The 15,876-nt window shown below is 40.3% G+C and overlaps 1 protein-coding gene across 7 annotated transcripts in view; it reads right to left on the bottom strand.

The window, feature by feature from the left end:
- PPP2R2C (protein phosphatase 2 regulatory subunit Bgamma) overlaps positions 1-15,876 on the bottom strand; it is a 131,836-nt gene that overhangs the window by 51,536 nt on the left and 64,424 nt on the right. For all 7 annotated transcript variants that reach the window (XM_058023982.1, XM_058023984.1, XM_058023988.1 and 4 more), the window contains 2 exons: positions 1,650-1,747; positions 872-1,037 (listed from right to left, as the gene is read on the bottom strand). In XM_058023982.1, the coding sequence (XP_057879965.1) occupies positions 872-1,037; positions 1,650-1,747 (264 nt within the window). The remainder of the gene's footprint in view (positions 1-871; positions 1,038-1,649; positions 1,748-15,876) is intronic.

Raw genomic sequence — 15,876 nt, 5'->3', positions numbered from 1 at the left:
TTTGAATTAATGTAAACATTATTTAATGCTATATATTTTAATGCAGAGCAATCCTTTACATTGTGTCAGTTCCCAAAGATAAGATTTCCCTATTTGTCATCAGCAACTCCCAATTACACTCAAACTTCTAGAACAAAAAAATTTCTTTTCTGATTACCATTAGATCTAAAATTTAAAACCATTTTTGTGGTATTTTGTGTCATGCATCATCTGCAATAATGAAGTTTGTGGGTGTCTAAATGCTTCCTAAATGACACCTATTCATGTTAGGTTACATTCAGTTTTTTTCCCCTTACTTCATATCTGATTATTCCCTCTTGGTAATAATACTGCCTTTTTTCATCAATAGGCTTTACACATGTCAGAAATATGAGTCAATACCCTAGTATTATTCCTTCTGTCTTCCTAAGATTTGTGTACCTTTTTATAATTGAAATAAACTATTCTGATGATAATGAATAAAAAGAAAAATAAATTAATCTCTCTCACCAACCTTCATCTACGCATCTGCAAATAATAAAAATTATGACAAATACAGCAGAAAAAATTCTAAATTTCCCATGAAACACAAGCTGCTGAGTAAAGTGATGCCTTTGTCACATGATCTATTTCAGCACAGCACTGCATATTGATAGAAAAATGGACAGCTCTTTAAATGTCTATGAATATTCAACTGGAAAAACCTCATGATTCTATGAATAAAATACACAAACAACAGACATCAGAGGCAGTATGACAGTCTTGGTAAACTCTGAAAGAGGAAATTACTAAAACAGTAGACTAAAATGAGCAAATATATACATCAGCACTAAAACACACAGAGCAAATACTGCAAATACTGCTATGTCCTGCATACTCTCATTAATCTCACCGTTTGTTGATAGAAGTGAATGAGCTGCATTTTGCTGTGGTAACCACTTGATCTTGTTTATTTTTTCCTCTATCTCCAAACTCTTCAAATAATCAAATTCAGGTTCATGGCTCTGGAAAGTGCTGTAAACATTGTACTCCCCCTGATTGTAAGGCTCATTTTTACTCTGTGGGGAATAAGAACAACAGAAACATTGTTTATGACAGCAATATATCTTCATCTCTTAGGAAAGGTGTATAAACAACTTTATAAAGAATATTGGAAATTTATTTTAATTTCTCATTTAAAACATGAGATTGACAGATATGTTTCAGCAAGAATGAAATTTCCTGTGAGTATTGAAACACTTAATATTAGAATTTTGATGAAATATCAGCTATTCGGGAAAGAATTCTACACAAAATACTGCAGGTGAATGGAATTTACAAGTGGAACATGTAAGTGAAGGTATTGTTTTAAATAGAATAGGGTTCCATCATCAGGAAAAAGCTATTAAAACAAGGCAAAAGTAAAACAAAAATAATCTTCTTTTTTCTTATATGAGAATTTTGGAGCTTTGTAGCATTTTTGTTTGGGACAGCAAACTTACGAGTTAAAAATCCTTACCCTATTTCACTTCCTCTCTGAACAGGTGACACTGTTTTAATAAATCTTGAGATTATAAACAAGTAAAGTCAGTTAAATAAAGTGCTAAAAATTAAGGTTTAGGTTTTAGACTGGTTAAAAATTTAAGCCAGGCTTTTCAGACTATTGAGGATGACACTGGTGACCCACATACCTCAGGCTCCCTTTGGAATATAACCACTCGGCCCCCCTTGTCACCAGTAGCCAGCAGTTCTCCAGTGTGGTTGAACTCAACTGTAGAAATAATATCAGCTGGAGGAAGAAAGAAAAAAAAGGCAGATTTTAGACTGCTGCTACAACACAAAGTCACTAGAAATATCAGGCACTCCACAAAAAATGCAACAAATGAGGGATTTGAAGGAATACTGATGAATTCACTAATGCAAACAGGCTGCATGCCATTACAATCTAATGAAACAAGCGCAAACATTAAAGAGGCAAATTTGTGTTTCCAGCACATCTGCAGTTTGGGGGAGGAGAAGCTCTCTGGAGAGGTTATGCTCCAAGAAGAGCCATCTTGGGTGGCTATAAAGCTTTTTTTTCAGTCCTGGCAAGGAACAGAATTGGCCTCCTACTATATGCTCTAGCAAGGACCAATATAACATCAGTTCTCTTGCATGTTTTATTTATTCTATGAGCTTTCTGGTGATTTTAATATAAACCCCTAGCAACAGTTTTCTCAAATATGTATTGGAGTCAAAAGTGCAAAAGCAAAGTACGTGCAGCCTGTCCTACCACTGAGGAGTGAAGGCAAAACCAGAACTGTTCACTGTGCAGGGCTGGCAAGAGCCCATTCTAATCACTGTTTTCAAAAAATCATTTCAGCACCATAAAAATGTGTCATCAGAAGACAAAAAGAATCTCAGTCTCTCTTTTCCTGATTTTCAACAACTGCCTTCCCTAAGCAATATCATCAGCTTAAACAAGAAACTTCATCAAAACCTGAGGCCAGTCTTGAGCACAAATTACTACACATGAGGATGAGAGGGAGAAGAGGCTGTAGCAGCTAAAGAACTGGTTCTTCTGTTTGAATGACAGTACATGTTAGAATCATAATCCACAGTTAATCCTACACTATTAGCATAATTTGAATTAAAATGCCTAGTGCAATAGTAAATTAAGAAACCATCATATATACAATCACAGGCAAATGCAGGCTATTACTCAGAGACTGCATGTATGAATCCTCTACAATGATCAGTATTCACTCATCAGAAACATGGGCCAGATTTTAGAAGTGTCAGTAGACAGGAGCTCCCCTTTAGGCATAAAAAGCTGCAGCTCCCAAACACGTTCATCATCCATCAGTTTATGGGGAGAACAATGAAGTGACAGTGGGCTAAGCTCTTTTGAGAACCTAGCCCAAATGAGTTCACAGAAATTCAAAGGAATTGAAATAACAAGTGGATGTACCATTTACTTGATACATTTTATGAATTGAAAACATCTGTTCCTATTATTCTTTTAATAAACTAGCAGTTTAGTGTTACAAAGTGTCTGTTGCCAGTAGCTCTCATCAGCTACACAGCCATCCAAAAGCCAGATTCTTACTCAAACATTATAAACTATTTACCATCTAAAAAAGGAAAACTTTGCTCCAATCACAGTAAAGAAAGATATCTTTTCATTTTTTAAACAAATATTCACCATCAAATTCTTCTAAATCAAACCAACATTCCTCCGTCTTTTTTCCTCCACTACTCCAATATATAAAGGAGAAAATGGGATCATAAATGGATGTGTAGACTTTGAGAAAAATGGCACATGAAAATTTAGAGTATTTTTGGTCTGAACCCAAAGCTTCTCAAAGGTAATGGCATTTGATTTTTCTGTGGATTTCAAAAGACTGCATATTTAATAGATAATAACTACAAAAGCCCGAGATTTACCAAAGTATGGGAAAAGGACAGAGACTCTGGTTATGTTTCATGATGCTCTGGGGTTTGCAATGGGTTGAGTTTGATGTCAATAATAAAAAGGGTTGTTTTCTAAAACCTAAAATTCTAATCAACTTTTCTGGCATGTAAATTTCATTCAGACTGCTTTCAATGGAAGAACACTTCTTGCTATTTTCTTCTTACCCTGCAGAATTCATACTGATGTAATTGTGGTCACCTGCTTATAAAATGACAGCTGCATGATTTTACTCATTCAAAGCTGTATCTCACCCCAGTCACACAGGCACAACTGCAGAAGCCTCATGCTGCTACTCTTTTTAAACTGTGCCTTATATTAAGTGTGCAATGGGCAAGAAGGAGAAACGCAGAGGGAGAAATGCAGTGTAAAATATGTGCATATGTATGAGCCATGTACATGAGACTTTCTCAACAGGTCATAAACGAATAAGATAAAGTGGAAGAGGAATGAATTGCAATTGGACATATATGTGTGAATACATTTGCTATTGGCCTGGGATAATTCCACAACTTCACAAAATATTCTTCTCTACAGTGGCAGTGGTCATAAAATATATTGCACTTTACAGAGGGCATCTGTCACTGCCCAGTAAAATCACTACCCACAGCAGTATTTGCACATAGTAACTGAACCAGGATTGTAATAAAACAGCTCTGCATTTTCTTATTATATTGCATTTGTCATTAAAATATCATGCACAGTTAAATGATTACTGTTCAAAGAAAAGGACTGTGGGCAGTGTGCAACAATATTGTTCTGTGGCAAAATTCTCACCCCCTTCCAAGGTATCTTCCAGATACATCTCTCCTTTCTATTAGAAAAACTAATCCTAAGCTGGAAACTACCTATCATTTTTAAATTAAGTTGTTCTGAAAAAGAGCAGATCCAATATTATGACCTTATAGGCTCCGTAGCTTGTTGGTAAAAATTATCCTTGAATTGGAAAATCAGTTTTATTGATCCTGTAAATAACAGCTGAAAACAACATCTATCTGTCTCCTGCACAGCCACCACCACCTCACCACCCCCCCAAACACATCCAGCATATCTGTTCAGCAGGTGAACATCAGTCATTGCTGTTGTCTTACAAAGGGTTTGCCAGGCTGGCTTTTCCTAAAACAGAGGAGGTAAGGACAGAATCAATCAACAAAGCTCTTCATACGCTTCTGCAGGACACTGCCCCAAGTATTTATGAATGCTGCAGCAACATCAGCCACTGCTGTCCCAATCCTGCAGATTCTCCCACTGCAGAGTGGCCCCCTGAGCACACAGAGCAATTAATTCCCAGATTTCAGCATCTCCAGGATATATAAATGCACCACAATAGAAAAGCTGATGAATTTGCATGTACAGTAAGCCCTTGGCAAAGGATGGCAGAGATGAAAGACTCCTTCCAGCCTTCTCCCACACTACACCTTCCATATCTCTGCTGGCAGCGCCAAGCTTTGCACCGAGAATTAGGATTATCAGAGACAGAGATAATTTACCTATTAAGAATAATTATGGGTAACTTCCATGCCAAATACTTACAATCAAACTGTAAATCCCATCTTTTATAGAACATAAATCTTCCTACTCCAATTTAAAATTTTCCATTTTGTCTATGCAGAAATGTATAAAAACTCAGATTTAAAAGTCAAGATATTCAGTATTTTCCCTCAATATACAGGTGCTGACTGAGAAAAGCAGACCCAAAACTTTCAAAAGATGACAATACTCCAGGGGCATAAATACCTGATTATCTGGTCCACATCCAGCCACAGCAAATTGTCCCAGTATGCAAAATGCATTACAGATCTGAATCCTGAAACTTATTTTACATATTCACAGAAAGAAACCACATTACTCTACACAGAAAGACATCACACTACTTTACAGCTTAAACTGACAAAAAGCTTTTCCTGATCCAGCCTGTGAAGTATTTCATTTACTGACACCGAGTCACCCCTGCCCTTTCACACCTCACTAATTCCTCTCCAGATTCACAATTTTCACTGCTTAAATGTTCTTAATGTCTATGCTGTTAATGGTACATCATTACACCTGGGCACATCAAGGTAAATCAAGCTGGCTGTACTGTTCTTTCCACTACTTCGTGAGTATTGTTCCAACATAGATGCAGGCAAATGAACCCTCCAGCAGCCCTCCCTAGGCTGAGAGCAGGGATGAAACAAGGTTGGTACACATAACCCAAGTTAATTTTGGCCTTTATTTCACCATTACATACTTTTCTATGTTCACCTTCTAGCCTCTCACAGTTTTATTTAAAGGAATAAGCTATTAAAAACCATACAGAACACCAACAGGCCCAAATACCTCTACAATAAATTAGAAAAGCCTTACCTATATATTCAATCTTTCTATCATTTTGGGGCACTCAAGTGTAACAGCATGCTATTTTCCACCTCATATGCACTCAGTGAAGCTAACTCTGTACATACTTACACATCCTCATACAGTCTTTTGGTCAGAAACTTCAAGTAATTCTAAGAACAGCTCAACTGTAATTTTCATGTGGTTTTTTTACTAAAAATCTCTACTTTTCTGGAACCTTCAATCTGAAAACCGTGGTTTGTTTTGGTTTGGTTGTTTGTTTGTTTGTTTTGGGGTTTTTTTTGCTTCAGAAGATTAGCAAAGCAGAGAATTTTGTAATTATTTCATCCAGCACACAAATGCAGCTTTTTGAACAGCACAGCAAGTTTCAAGGGCAATCATCATGCAACAGTACAGGGAAAAGAAGATCAGAGAATATAATCTTCAACTGAATTCCAGTGTAATCCAAATAGAGAATTAAAGGATTTGGAATGGGTCAGAATTAACTACAGTACTCTTCTCTAAGAAAAAAAGCTGTGAAATCCTACCAGCCAGAACAGGTCAGAACTCGGCATTAGTACCACACCCAGCACAGTCAGCATGGCCAGCCTGAGCTGACTGATCCAACATCTGGGTCAGGCTTTTGTTGTGTGTGCTCCCAGTGGCTAGCAGAAAATCTTGTAGTCTACATTATTTCAACCAAGTTCTGACCTGGCCTAACCTTGGTTTGTGAAATCCAATAAGATCACAGCACAATCTGGCATGGCTGCAAGCAATGTTCAGTCACACTGATACAGAAGTCCCTGAGGAGAATAATCTGGAAGAAACAACAAAGAAGCTTGCAACAAAGAGAAACATAAATCAAAAGGACAAATGGCAAATAAAAGAGGAGCAGTATTACAGTATCTCAAATGAAGGGACAGCCAATACAAAGAGCTGTGCTGTCAGAATTTAGTCTAGACTAAGAAAACAAAAAAAAAGGAGGGGAAAAAAAGAAAAGAAAAAGCCTGCTACCTTTTTAAAAGCTGAAGTTTCAAAGGTTTCCTCAAACAGCTAGAAAATAAAGTATGCAAAACCTCAAATGTATGAAGGCCTTCTTTTCTGAAATAGCTGGCAGAGGGATCCTTGACAACTGAAACATTTCCTGCCTGAATCAGCAGTCTCTGTAAAGGGCACTCACTTTGGGCCACAGTAGTATTATTCACCATCTTGGATCCAGGGATTGTAGGACGTTAGAAGCACCCTCAAATTTAAAGCCAGCACAATGCAAACTCCCACATCACACCATCCACCCTGGCTGGGTCAGATACTTAACACCCATAACCAACTCACCAGAAAGCCAACTCCACTCTTGGGCAGACAAGACACAGCATTACAGAACCACAACCATCAGGGCTGGAAGAGACCTCTAAGATCATCGAGTCTAACCATCAACCCAGCACCACCATTGTAACCCCTAAACCACATCACCCAGATGCAGGTTCCTTGTCCTACACACAAACTCCCTGATCACCTCTCCAAGGCACCAAATCATCACTGGTTATGTGCACAAGCTGGGTGGTCAGATGAGGAAAATAATAAAAAGGAGAGCACAAGGATGCATGAGATGGCAAGAGGAGAGAGCATGCAAATGTTAAAAGAGCATGAGGATGGAAGCAAATGAGCACACCTGAGAAACTACATGGACATATGAGAGCTTAAGAAAGCATGAAAAAGTACAAGGAAATGCTGCAACAGAAAAGAAGTAGTTTAAAAAGAAGGATCTATTTGCTCCTTCACCCCTAGGATTATTTGTCATCCTGGCAAAACTTTAATTTTGCTTTTTTCCTCATTTATTATGGCTTTAAAGTGTGATGAGTTTGTGCTAAAATATGCAAATGTTTGCACCATGTCAGATGTAGGGACAAGGAAAAACACAACATGAAGCAGATTTTGGCCAAAGCAAACTTTGAACACAGATGTTGCTAACAGTGGAAAACCTTGAGGGATCACTGAAACAAGGTGATCAATTCAAATGAAATCCAGAGATGGGTGTCCACTACACTTCAGGTGGTTATTTTGTTAACTGCCAGTTTGCCTGGCTTCTTTGCTAACACAGGCAAATATATCAAAGGCAAAAACCAAACAGCCCTATTTAATCTTGTCATGCAAGAGCAAGGTTTATCAGGCTAATAATCACCTTTTTTCCTGAGTACAATCCACACAGTTGAATGCTGACCAGGTCTTGAAAGGTTCCTTGAAACAGGAGCACTTCAGCTAGGTATGATTGTAAATAAAAGTTAAAAAATCCCAAAGAATGGAAGCAACAATTTTTTCTTACTTCAAATCGTGGCAAGTACTGTGCTAATATTTCCCTTTTCTTAATCTTTAATCTCCAACTTTTGGATTTTAGAAATGCTACACATACACACCTTGGTGGCTTAGGTGACCATAAGATCAGTATGAGACTGCTGAATTTCACAGGTCCATGCATCCCTATCCTCAGGGACCAAGGAAAACACCTTCTCATGCAGAACATCTGAACATATGTTCAGTGCTCACTCAAAGAGAAAATTCACTTAAGATAGAGTCTAAAAAAACAAACCCAAAGTCTTTAGCCCTCTATGAGTACTTAGGACCACTGTGATTTATTCTTTCTAGCCTGGAGATTTAATGGAGTTGGGTTTTTCCTCCACTATTTTTGTATGTGTTTATTTTAAGAGGCTAGAAAATTTTTTCAACAGCTTTTTAATCACATGTGAATTTCTAGCTGTATTTCTCAAATTAGAAAAATCAACTATTAGAGCACAGTCAATGTAGAAAAGAACTGCTTACAGGACAAATATGTAAAATAGATTATCTGGGTTCAGTGTTCTATGCTAAAACAACACTTTATACTGAACACAAGTCACTGAGATTCAGTGTTTTACAAACTGACCCTCCCACTTATGAATTCCTCATTCAAAAGCTCAAAGCCCTGATTTCAGAGGTTCTGGCACCCATCTCCTGCCTGCAGAGTACAAGGCCTCCAGGAAAAGAGGCCCAAGAGACTTGACCTTCTGCCCACTGAGGTAAATGCAAAGTTTCCCACCACTTAAGTAGCAAATAAGGTCAAGGAACATTTGTCAGATGTAGTGTAGCTGAAAATTAGGACACATTTCTCAAAAATTTGGCTACAGCTTTCATGCACTTCAGTGTCTTCATTTTCAAGGTGACCTGCTTAGACCAGCAAGGCTGCAAAGGCAGAATGGCTAACTGACATTATTAATATTATCCTTTAACATTATTAATATTATCCTTGCTGAAGTCACCAGGTGCAGTGCTTTGTGCCTTCCTAATCTGAACCATGCAGTGGACTGATAAGAACCTTCCCAGAACTCCTTTTAATGCCTATTTAGGGCCCCCAGCAGTGCAGGCACTGCACCCCTGCAGCCCCTGAGCATCCTCTCTGTGCTGGGAGCCTGCAGCCCTCCCTGAGCACCAACAGGCAATGCAGGGGCAGCTCCAGCCCTGCTTCCAGCAGGTACCTCAGCCCCTGGGAATGCCAAAGAGGAGAACAGCAATCCCTCTGTCACCCTATTATATCCTGTTCAGCAATTCCTCCATCCTGAACAAGACCAAATAAAAAAAAAAAAGGCTACAAAGCCTTTTGCTCTCAGTAAATCAAAGTTACCATCTGGTAACTCTGCTTGTATTTATTCTTACAAGCAACACTTAAAACTAAGAAAACACTGCAGATCAGTATCTATTTTAGCATAAAGATATGCACAGAAAGCTTCTAAATTTCACATTCCCTCAAATCTTCTTCACAGCTTACATTGTGTAACACATGCTAGTCATTTACTCTTCTGAGATTTTGGGGAGGGGCAGGGGGGAGAGGTAAAAAAAAAAAAAGGAAAAACAGAATTGCAGCCAGATCTTTCTTTCTTTGCTGACAGATGAGACCCTCATCTAAGCAAAGGACTCAGTAACAGGCTTGAAACACTCTGCTTGATAAACATGCACATATTTAGAAAATGTGCCAGTCCACTCCTCTTACCAACCCACGCTGAAGGACAAAAGAGAAAAAATTGCCATGGGCATCACATCATGCATTTACAATTTCCAGAGAGAGGTTTAAACTGGCAGCCACAGAAGGAAGGCTGCCTGAGCTGGGAGCTGGGGCTCAGCTCCATGTTACTTCCCACTGAGGAGCTGCACAGCCTGGCTGCCAGCTCCACACAGATTAGAAATGGTGCTGCCAAGTGTTAAAAATGCTAGGCAACCAGGCCTTATGGAGAGCACAGAAAGACCTTGAACCTCGCCCTCCATCTCAGAGCAAACAGAAGCCAAAAATGGGAAGCACACAAATTATTAATATACACTAATTCTGCTTTTACTGTCAGAAGTGATTATGCTTGTGCATAGTAATTACAATGATCTACAATAAGAAAACATCAAGTTCTGTTAAAAGCCTATTCTAAAACAAAGACCAAAAAAAAATCCCACCCATATTTAGAATTTTAAGGAAGAATAATTAATTTCAAATATATGAAAGACTAATGAAAAATCATCCAAAATTTAAAATACAATTTTCAATAGCCAGTTTCCATATGAATGCTATATGCATATATTACATAAAAACTTCAATAGAATTTCACTGCCAGCTGGTTCTGAACTTTTCTTCCCCCCTCCTCGCCACCCTTAACTAAGCAATTAAATTCCAGAAGCAAAGCTCTCAGTAATTCTGTCACAGCAGTTCTCATGTTCAAAGCACTTTCTGGGCATTAAACTCCACAGCAACCCAAGGAAGTCAGCAAAGAAATGTCAGCATTCCCATTTTACACAAAAGAAAAAAAATGAAACAGATACTCCAGAGTTTCTATCCAAGATCAGAGAAGCAGTTTTGATTATACTCATAGTAAGGGACAGATAATCCATGCTGTGGCTTAGCAAAACATTTCCATTTAATAAAGCCCTTAATCACTTGTCTAGAGACTTAAATGTTCAAATTTAGCTTAAATTCAGCTCAAATGAGTATGCATGTTGCTAAATGAACATACTGGTGGAGTCCCAACCAGCAAAGCCTCACAACAGCATGCACCCAGGGAGAAAAAGTCCAGTGAGCAGGATTTTGGGAGAAGAAAGGGGCATATGATCTTAAAAATCATGAAGGGCTGGAGCTGGACTAGAGCCAGAGTCTTTAAGCACAGAGACAAGGCAGGCAGAGACACAACAGCCCTGTCTGTGCTAGCAAATGAAGAGCTCCAGGATGTTCCTGGGCTGTGCAGTGCTATGATTCACACTGCTAAACTGACAGAGAGGGGACCTTGAGAGGCTTGGCTGCAATAAATTGCTCTCCCCCAAACACCACCCTGGCACGGCTCAGAGGCTACGAGGCAGGGCCACTTCTCAGCAGCAGCACACACATGGCCACCATGGTTTGCAAGCTGCACAATGTCACCCCCATGGGCCTCTCTGTGCCAGCTGGTCCCAGGGCTCCCAAACACCCAGTTTGCCCAGGCAGATGCACTCAGTGAGTGAGTGCAGCTCACAGGAATCAGTGTGGCACACACTCAGCAACGTTCACACACTGCCATGCCAGATTATATTAGAGTTTCCTACTGCACCTGGCAGAGGCTGGGCTTTCCCAGCATACAGGGGGCTTTAGAGCTGTAGAACCAGCACAAGGAAAATAAACTGTGTTTGCTTTCTCAATTGTAACCCAAGAGGGTGGATGGCAGTGTTTAAATCTCATCAGAGACTCTGACTACGGCATCCAAATAAACTCTATTCAAACCATAAGCAGCAGCCAGCTCTAACTCACACATCACTAGACATCTCCTCTGTGACTCCCAGCAGTGGACCAGCAAGCTAAGGTCACACACAGGGCTGGCTGCCTGTCATGGGAGCTCCATGCCAAGCCATGTAGACACTCATCTAACATTAGCATCTGTTTGCTTGGCAGGCTCCAAAGGCAACTCAGCTGACAACTCTGAATTTGCCTCTGGGTCTGTCACAAGATCATATAACTCTGGGACTTCTGGGAATGCCTAATACTTCTTTGATGAAGATCATGCATATCATAATAAATTAGCTTCATTCTAAGCATCCCTTGAAATCAGTGTTTGTCACCTCCCAGAATTATTCAGGTTGTGTGGCTGGTTTAAGTGTGTAAACTAAAGCCAAGTTCAAAGATCGTGCAAGTAGCTCTTGTTTACATCAAGATCTCTTCAGCAACTTTACATGATGATCCTAAGAAGATAAAAAACAGATTTTTTTAGTGTTAATATGGGTTGCTGTTGACCAAAGTCTGCTCCCAAGCTTGTCTAAAATGAACAGGATAACTGAATCAGCTTTACTATCACCCTACTGTTTTAAGGTTTGATATGCGTGTGAAAATGATACTAATAAAAGGCTTACATAACTTTAGATTGGTCTAAAAGCTTGTTTCATAAGATTCAGTTCATAAAAGGTCAAAGTAATCTATGTATCTATCTATCTAGCTATACACACACGTATGTATCCAACTGAATAAATGTGAGGAAAGATGGGATTGCTCACATGCTTGAAATTAAAAGCATGCTAAATCACCCTATTATGTCAGGAAATAGATGAACTCTTGGCCCTGAAACACTGAATTCCAGACAGCTGCAGTGTGAAAACCCAATGTTAAATTTGCCCTCAAGTTTAAATGCATTGTATTTCTATAATTACACACTTAAAAAAATTACTTAAAGAGCAGAAGACACTAAAAATCAATTCACCTTTCCCCAGTCTGTGTCTGATAAAGAAACTTCAAACACTGTTAACAGCCTCAGGAAATAAACATCCCTGTTTTGGGATATTCCCAATGGACATCAATTACATAACAGGACTAGAGCAGCAAATATTACAAATGTTATGGACAATGTCTAAAACAGGAACCATTTGCTGGTCAGGCAGTTTCTGGGTTTTTTTAATTCATTTCTGAATATTGCAGCATGCAGGGAAACCAGTCATTATGTAAAACAGCCCTAAAAGCTCTTTCCAGTTTAATAATGCCATATTGCAAGTAGGAAATCAGACCATTCCCACTGTGTTTACACCTATGGAACAGAGACTTCAAAGCTTCAAACCTATGTTTTAACACTAAGAAAAACCAGTCCTTCTTCTTTAAAAGGGTAAGTGCAAAATGTATTTTTTTTCATCCTATCAATAAAATTGAAAAGTAAAAAAACAAAATCATCTGGAAAAATAAACATCACTAATCAGGTTTCTGTCTCCTGTACAAAAATAGACCTAGAGGAATTTCCTTAGGAGGCTCCCCAAATCAGGGGGGGCTTCAAAGCAAATGCTGGGGGCTCACAAGTCTGCAGGCACCCTCCCCAAGGCCATGCCTCCTGAAGCCATACTGCTTGAGAATGCTAATTTGCAGCCCACACAGATAACATTTCGACACCTAAGCCCTTGACAGAAGCACAAGGTTTCCAAACTCCCCCAATATCCTTGAAGCTGTGCCTTGCAATCATCATTGGCTGTTAAAATGCAGTCCACAGTAATTATTGCTGTGCTCTCAAGGCAGAGCAGCCTCTGCTCCAACACAGCAGCTCTGAGACATGAGGCCAACTGAAGCCTCAAGTCTATTTTAGTCTCACTACAATTATAAATTATGGATATGTAGTTGAGATGCTCCTGAATTGTTTGCATGAGGGAGTACTTGTGCAGTGCAGAGGAATATCTGAGCTTGATCTGACTGAAGTGGCATCAGAGCCAATGGAACAGCAGCACGAGGCTGTGCCCCAGACATCACTGCTGTCAGGACTCACTGCCTGCTCAGAGCTAACAACAAAACATACCTTTTCACCATCCTCCATTAAGCAATGTTGACACATCCATTAAATACAGAATGAAGAGAAAAGGTGTTGACAGGTTTCTCCAAGGCAAAACAGAGGAGAAACACGCTGGTTAGTTGTTCAAAGGACCATGATAAGGGAAAGTATTATTACCCAAGTCACAACCACAGAGTAGACGCTGGTAAATTTGCCAAAGCCTAGTTGAGTGGAGAGAGACATTATCTTATCCATGCCTGCACCAGCTCACAGCTGCCATCAGGCCTCACACTGCAGTGAAGAGGACAGATGCAGACCCTGGCACCATTTCCTAACCCTGGAAGAAGCTAGCTGTCTACAACAATGTTTCTATTTCACATTGCTATCCCTTAGTGATGCAATATTTATAAGTAACAAAAACTCCTCTTTTACTTCAGTGCATCACTGTACTTTTCTGGAAATACCACCTCAGATCAAGCACCTGGTGTTTTTAGTTTGATAGCCTCCTATGCATAATTAGCAACTAATTATTTGGAGAAAGAGGTTTACCTCTACACATGCTCTGCACTAACTGGGAAGTCCACCATAAAGCAGTACCATATTGAGTAGATTGTGGGGATTAAGTACAATTTCCACCACAAACAATACGGAGGATTTCTGTAATCGGCCTTGCAGAGGGATCTAGATAGATTGGAGCATTGCTCTCTGATGAATGGGATGGAATTTCTAAAGTCAAAATGTCAGATTCCGTACGAAGGACAGAGTAATAAATGGGGACAGGAGCAGCTGGAGAGCTGCCCTGCAGGAAGGGTCTGGGGGTGCTGCTGGCCAACAACATCTCAGTGGGAGCCAGCTGTGGCCCTGGGGCAAACCCCACCCTGGGGTGCATCAAACACAGCACAACAGCCAGGAAAAGCAGGTCACTGTCCTGCTGGGTGACACACAGGTCACTGTCCTGCTGGGTGACACACAGGTCACTGTCCTGCTGGGTAACACAGGTCACTGTCCTGCTGGGTGACACAACAGGTCACTGTCCTGCTGGGTGACACAACAGGTCACTGTCCTGCTGGGTGACACAGGTCACTGTCCTGCTGGGTGACACACAGGTCACTGTCCTGCTGGGTGACACACAGGTCAATGTCCTGCTGGGTGACACAACAGGTCACTGTCCTGCTGGGCAAAACAGGTCACTGTCCTGCTGGGTGACACACAGGTCACTGTCCTGCTGGGTGACACAGGTCACTGTCCTGCTGGGTGACACACAGGTCACTGTCCTGCTGGGTGACACAGGTCACTGTCCTGCTGTGCTCAGCCCTGGGGTGGCCTCACCTGAGCACTGTGTGCTGTGCTGGGCCCCACAAGTCAAGAAGGATGTTCAGGTCTCTGAATGCATCCAGAGGAGGGTAACAGAGCTGGTGACAGGGCTGGCAGGAATGTCCTGTGACGGATGACTCCTCAGTCATCAGGGCTTGTCTGGTTTGGAGAAAAGGAGGCTGAGAGGTGACCTCGGTGCCCTCTGCAGCTTCCTGAGAGAAGTGCTGATCTCCTCTCCCTGGTATCCTGTGACAGGCCATGGGGAAATGGATCAAAGCTGCATCTGGGCAGGCTCAGACTGGACAACAGGGAAAATTTCTTGACTGAGAAGGTGGGCAAATATCAGAACAGGCTTCCCAGAGAGTTGGTAGATGCCCGAAGCCTGTCAGTGTTTAAGAGGCAATGCCCTCAACAACATTGTCTAACTTTTGGTCAGCCTGGATCAGCCAGGCAGTTGGACTGCATGGTCATTGCAGATCCCTTCCAAGGTAAGTACTGCATTCTATTTCAATTATTTCACTGTAGTCTTCTCCAGATCACAGCAGTCATGTACTTTTTTTTCCCCCAAACACTAAAAAAAACCTAGACATGAAGAAAGAGATGTATCACATTATCATTCACAACTAAAAAACAAAGATTGGAAGAAAGAAAATAATTTCCTCAGGATGCTGTCATTCAGAGAGAATCAAGTCCTAAATCTTAGTCTGATGCCTCAGAATACACAAAAAATTCTTGTCTGGTAGCTGTTCATGAGAGTGTTCTTGAACCTCCTCAATCTTCAATCAAAGTGTGGCCTTGTATTATGAGTGAACTTCCACTGAAAAATCAACGGGAAATTGTTTAAATAATGCACCATGCCAAATTTTGTATGTGCTTCCTGAATATTCAGAAAAGGTGTTCACTGCATGCAAAGGAAAATTATATATTTTACCTTAAAGAAAACCAAAAAGCATGAGTCCTGCCTCAGAGTCTTATGAAGAGAACTAGCTGTTTTTCATTCCTCCATGCTTAGAATGGAGGCCTGAAGAAAGCAGCCAAGGCCTGAAAATTCTATAAATCTGTCTCTCT

The sequence above is a fragment of the Melospiza georgiana genome, chromosome 5, assembly GCF_028018845.1.
Source record: "Melospiza georgiana isolate bMelGeo1 chromosome 5, bMelGeo1.pri, whole genome shotgun sequence".
Lineage (NCBI taxonomy): Eukaryota > Metazoa > Chordata > Aves > Passeriformes > Passerellidae > Melospiza > Melospiza georgiana.
The sequence above is the reverse complement of the archived record's forward strand: the minus strand, read 5'-3'. Positions and strand labels throughout refer to the sequence as shown.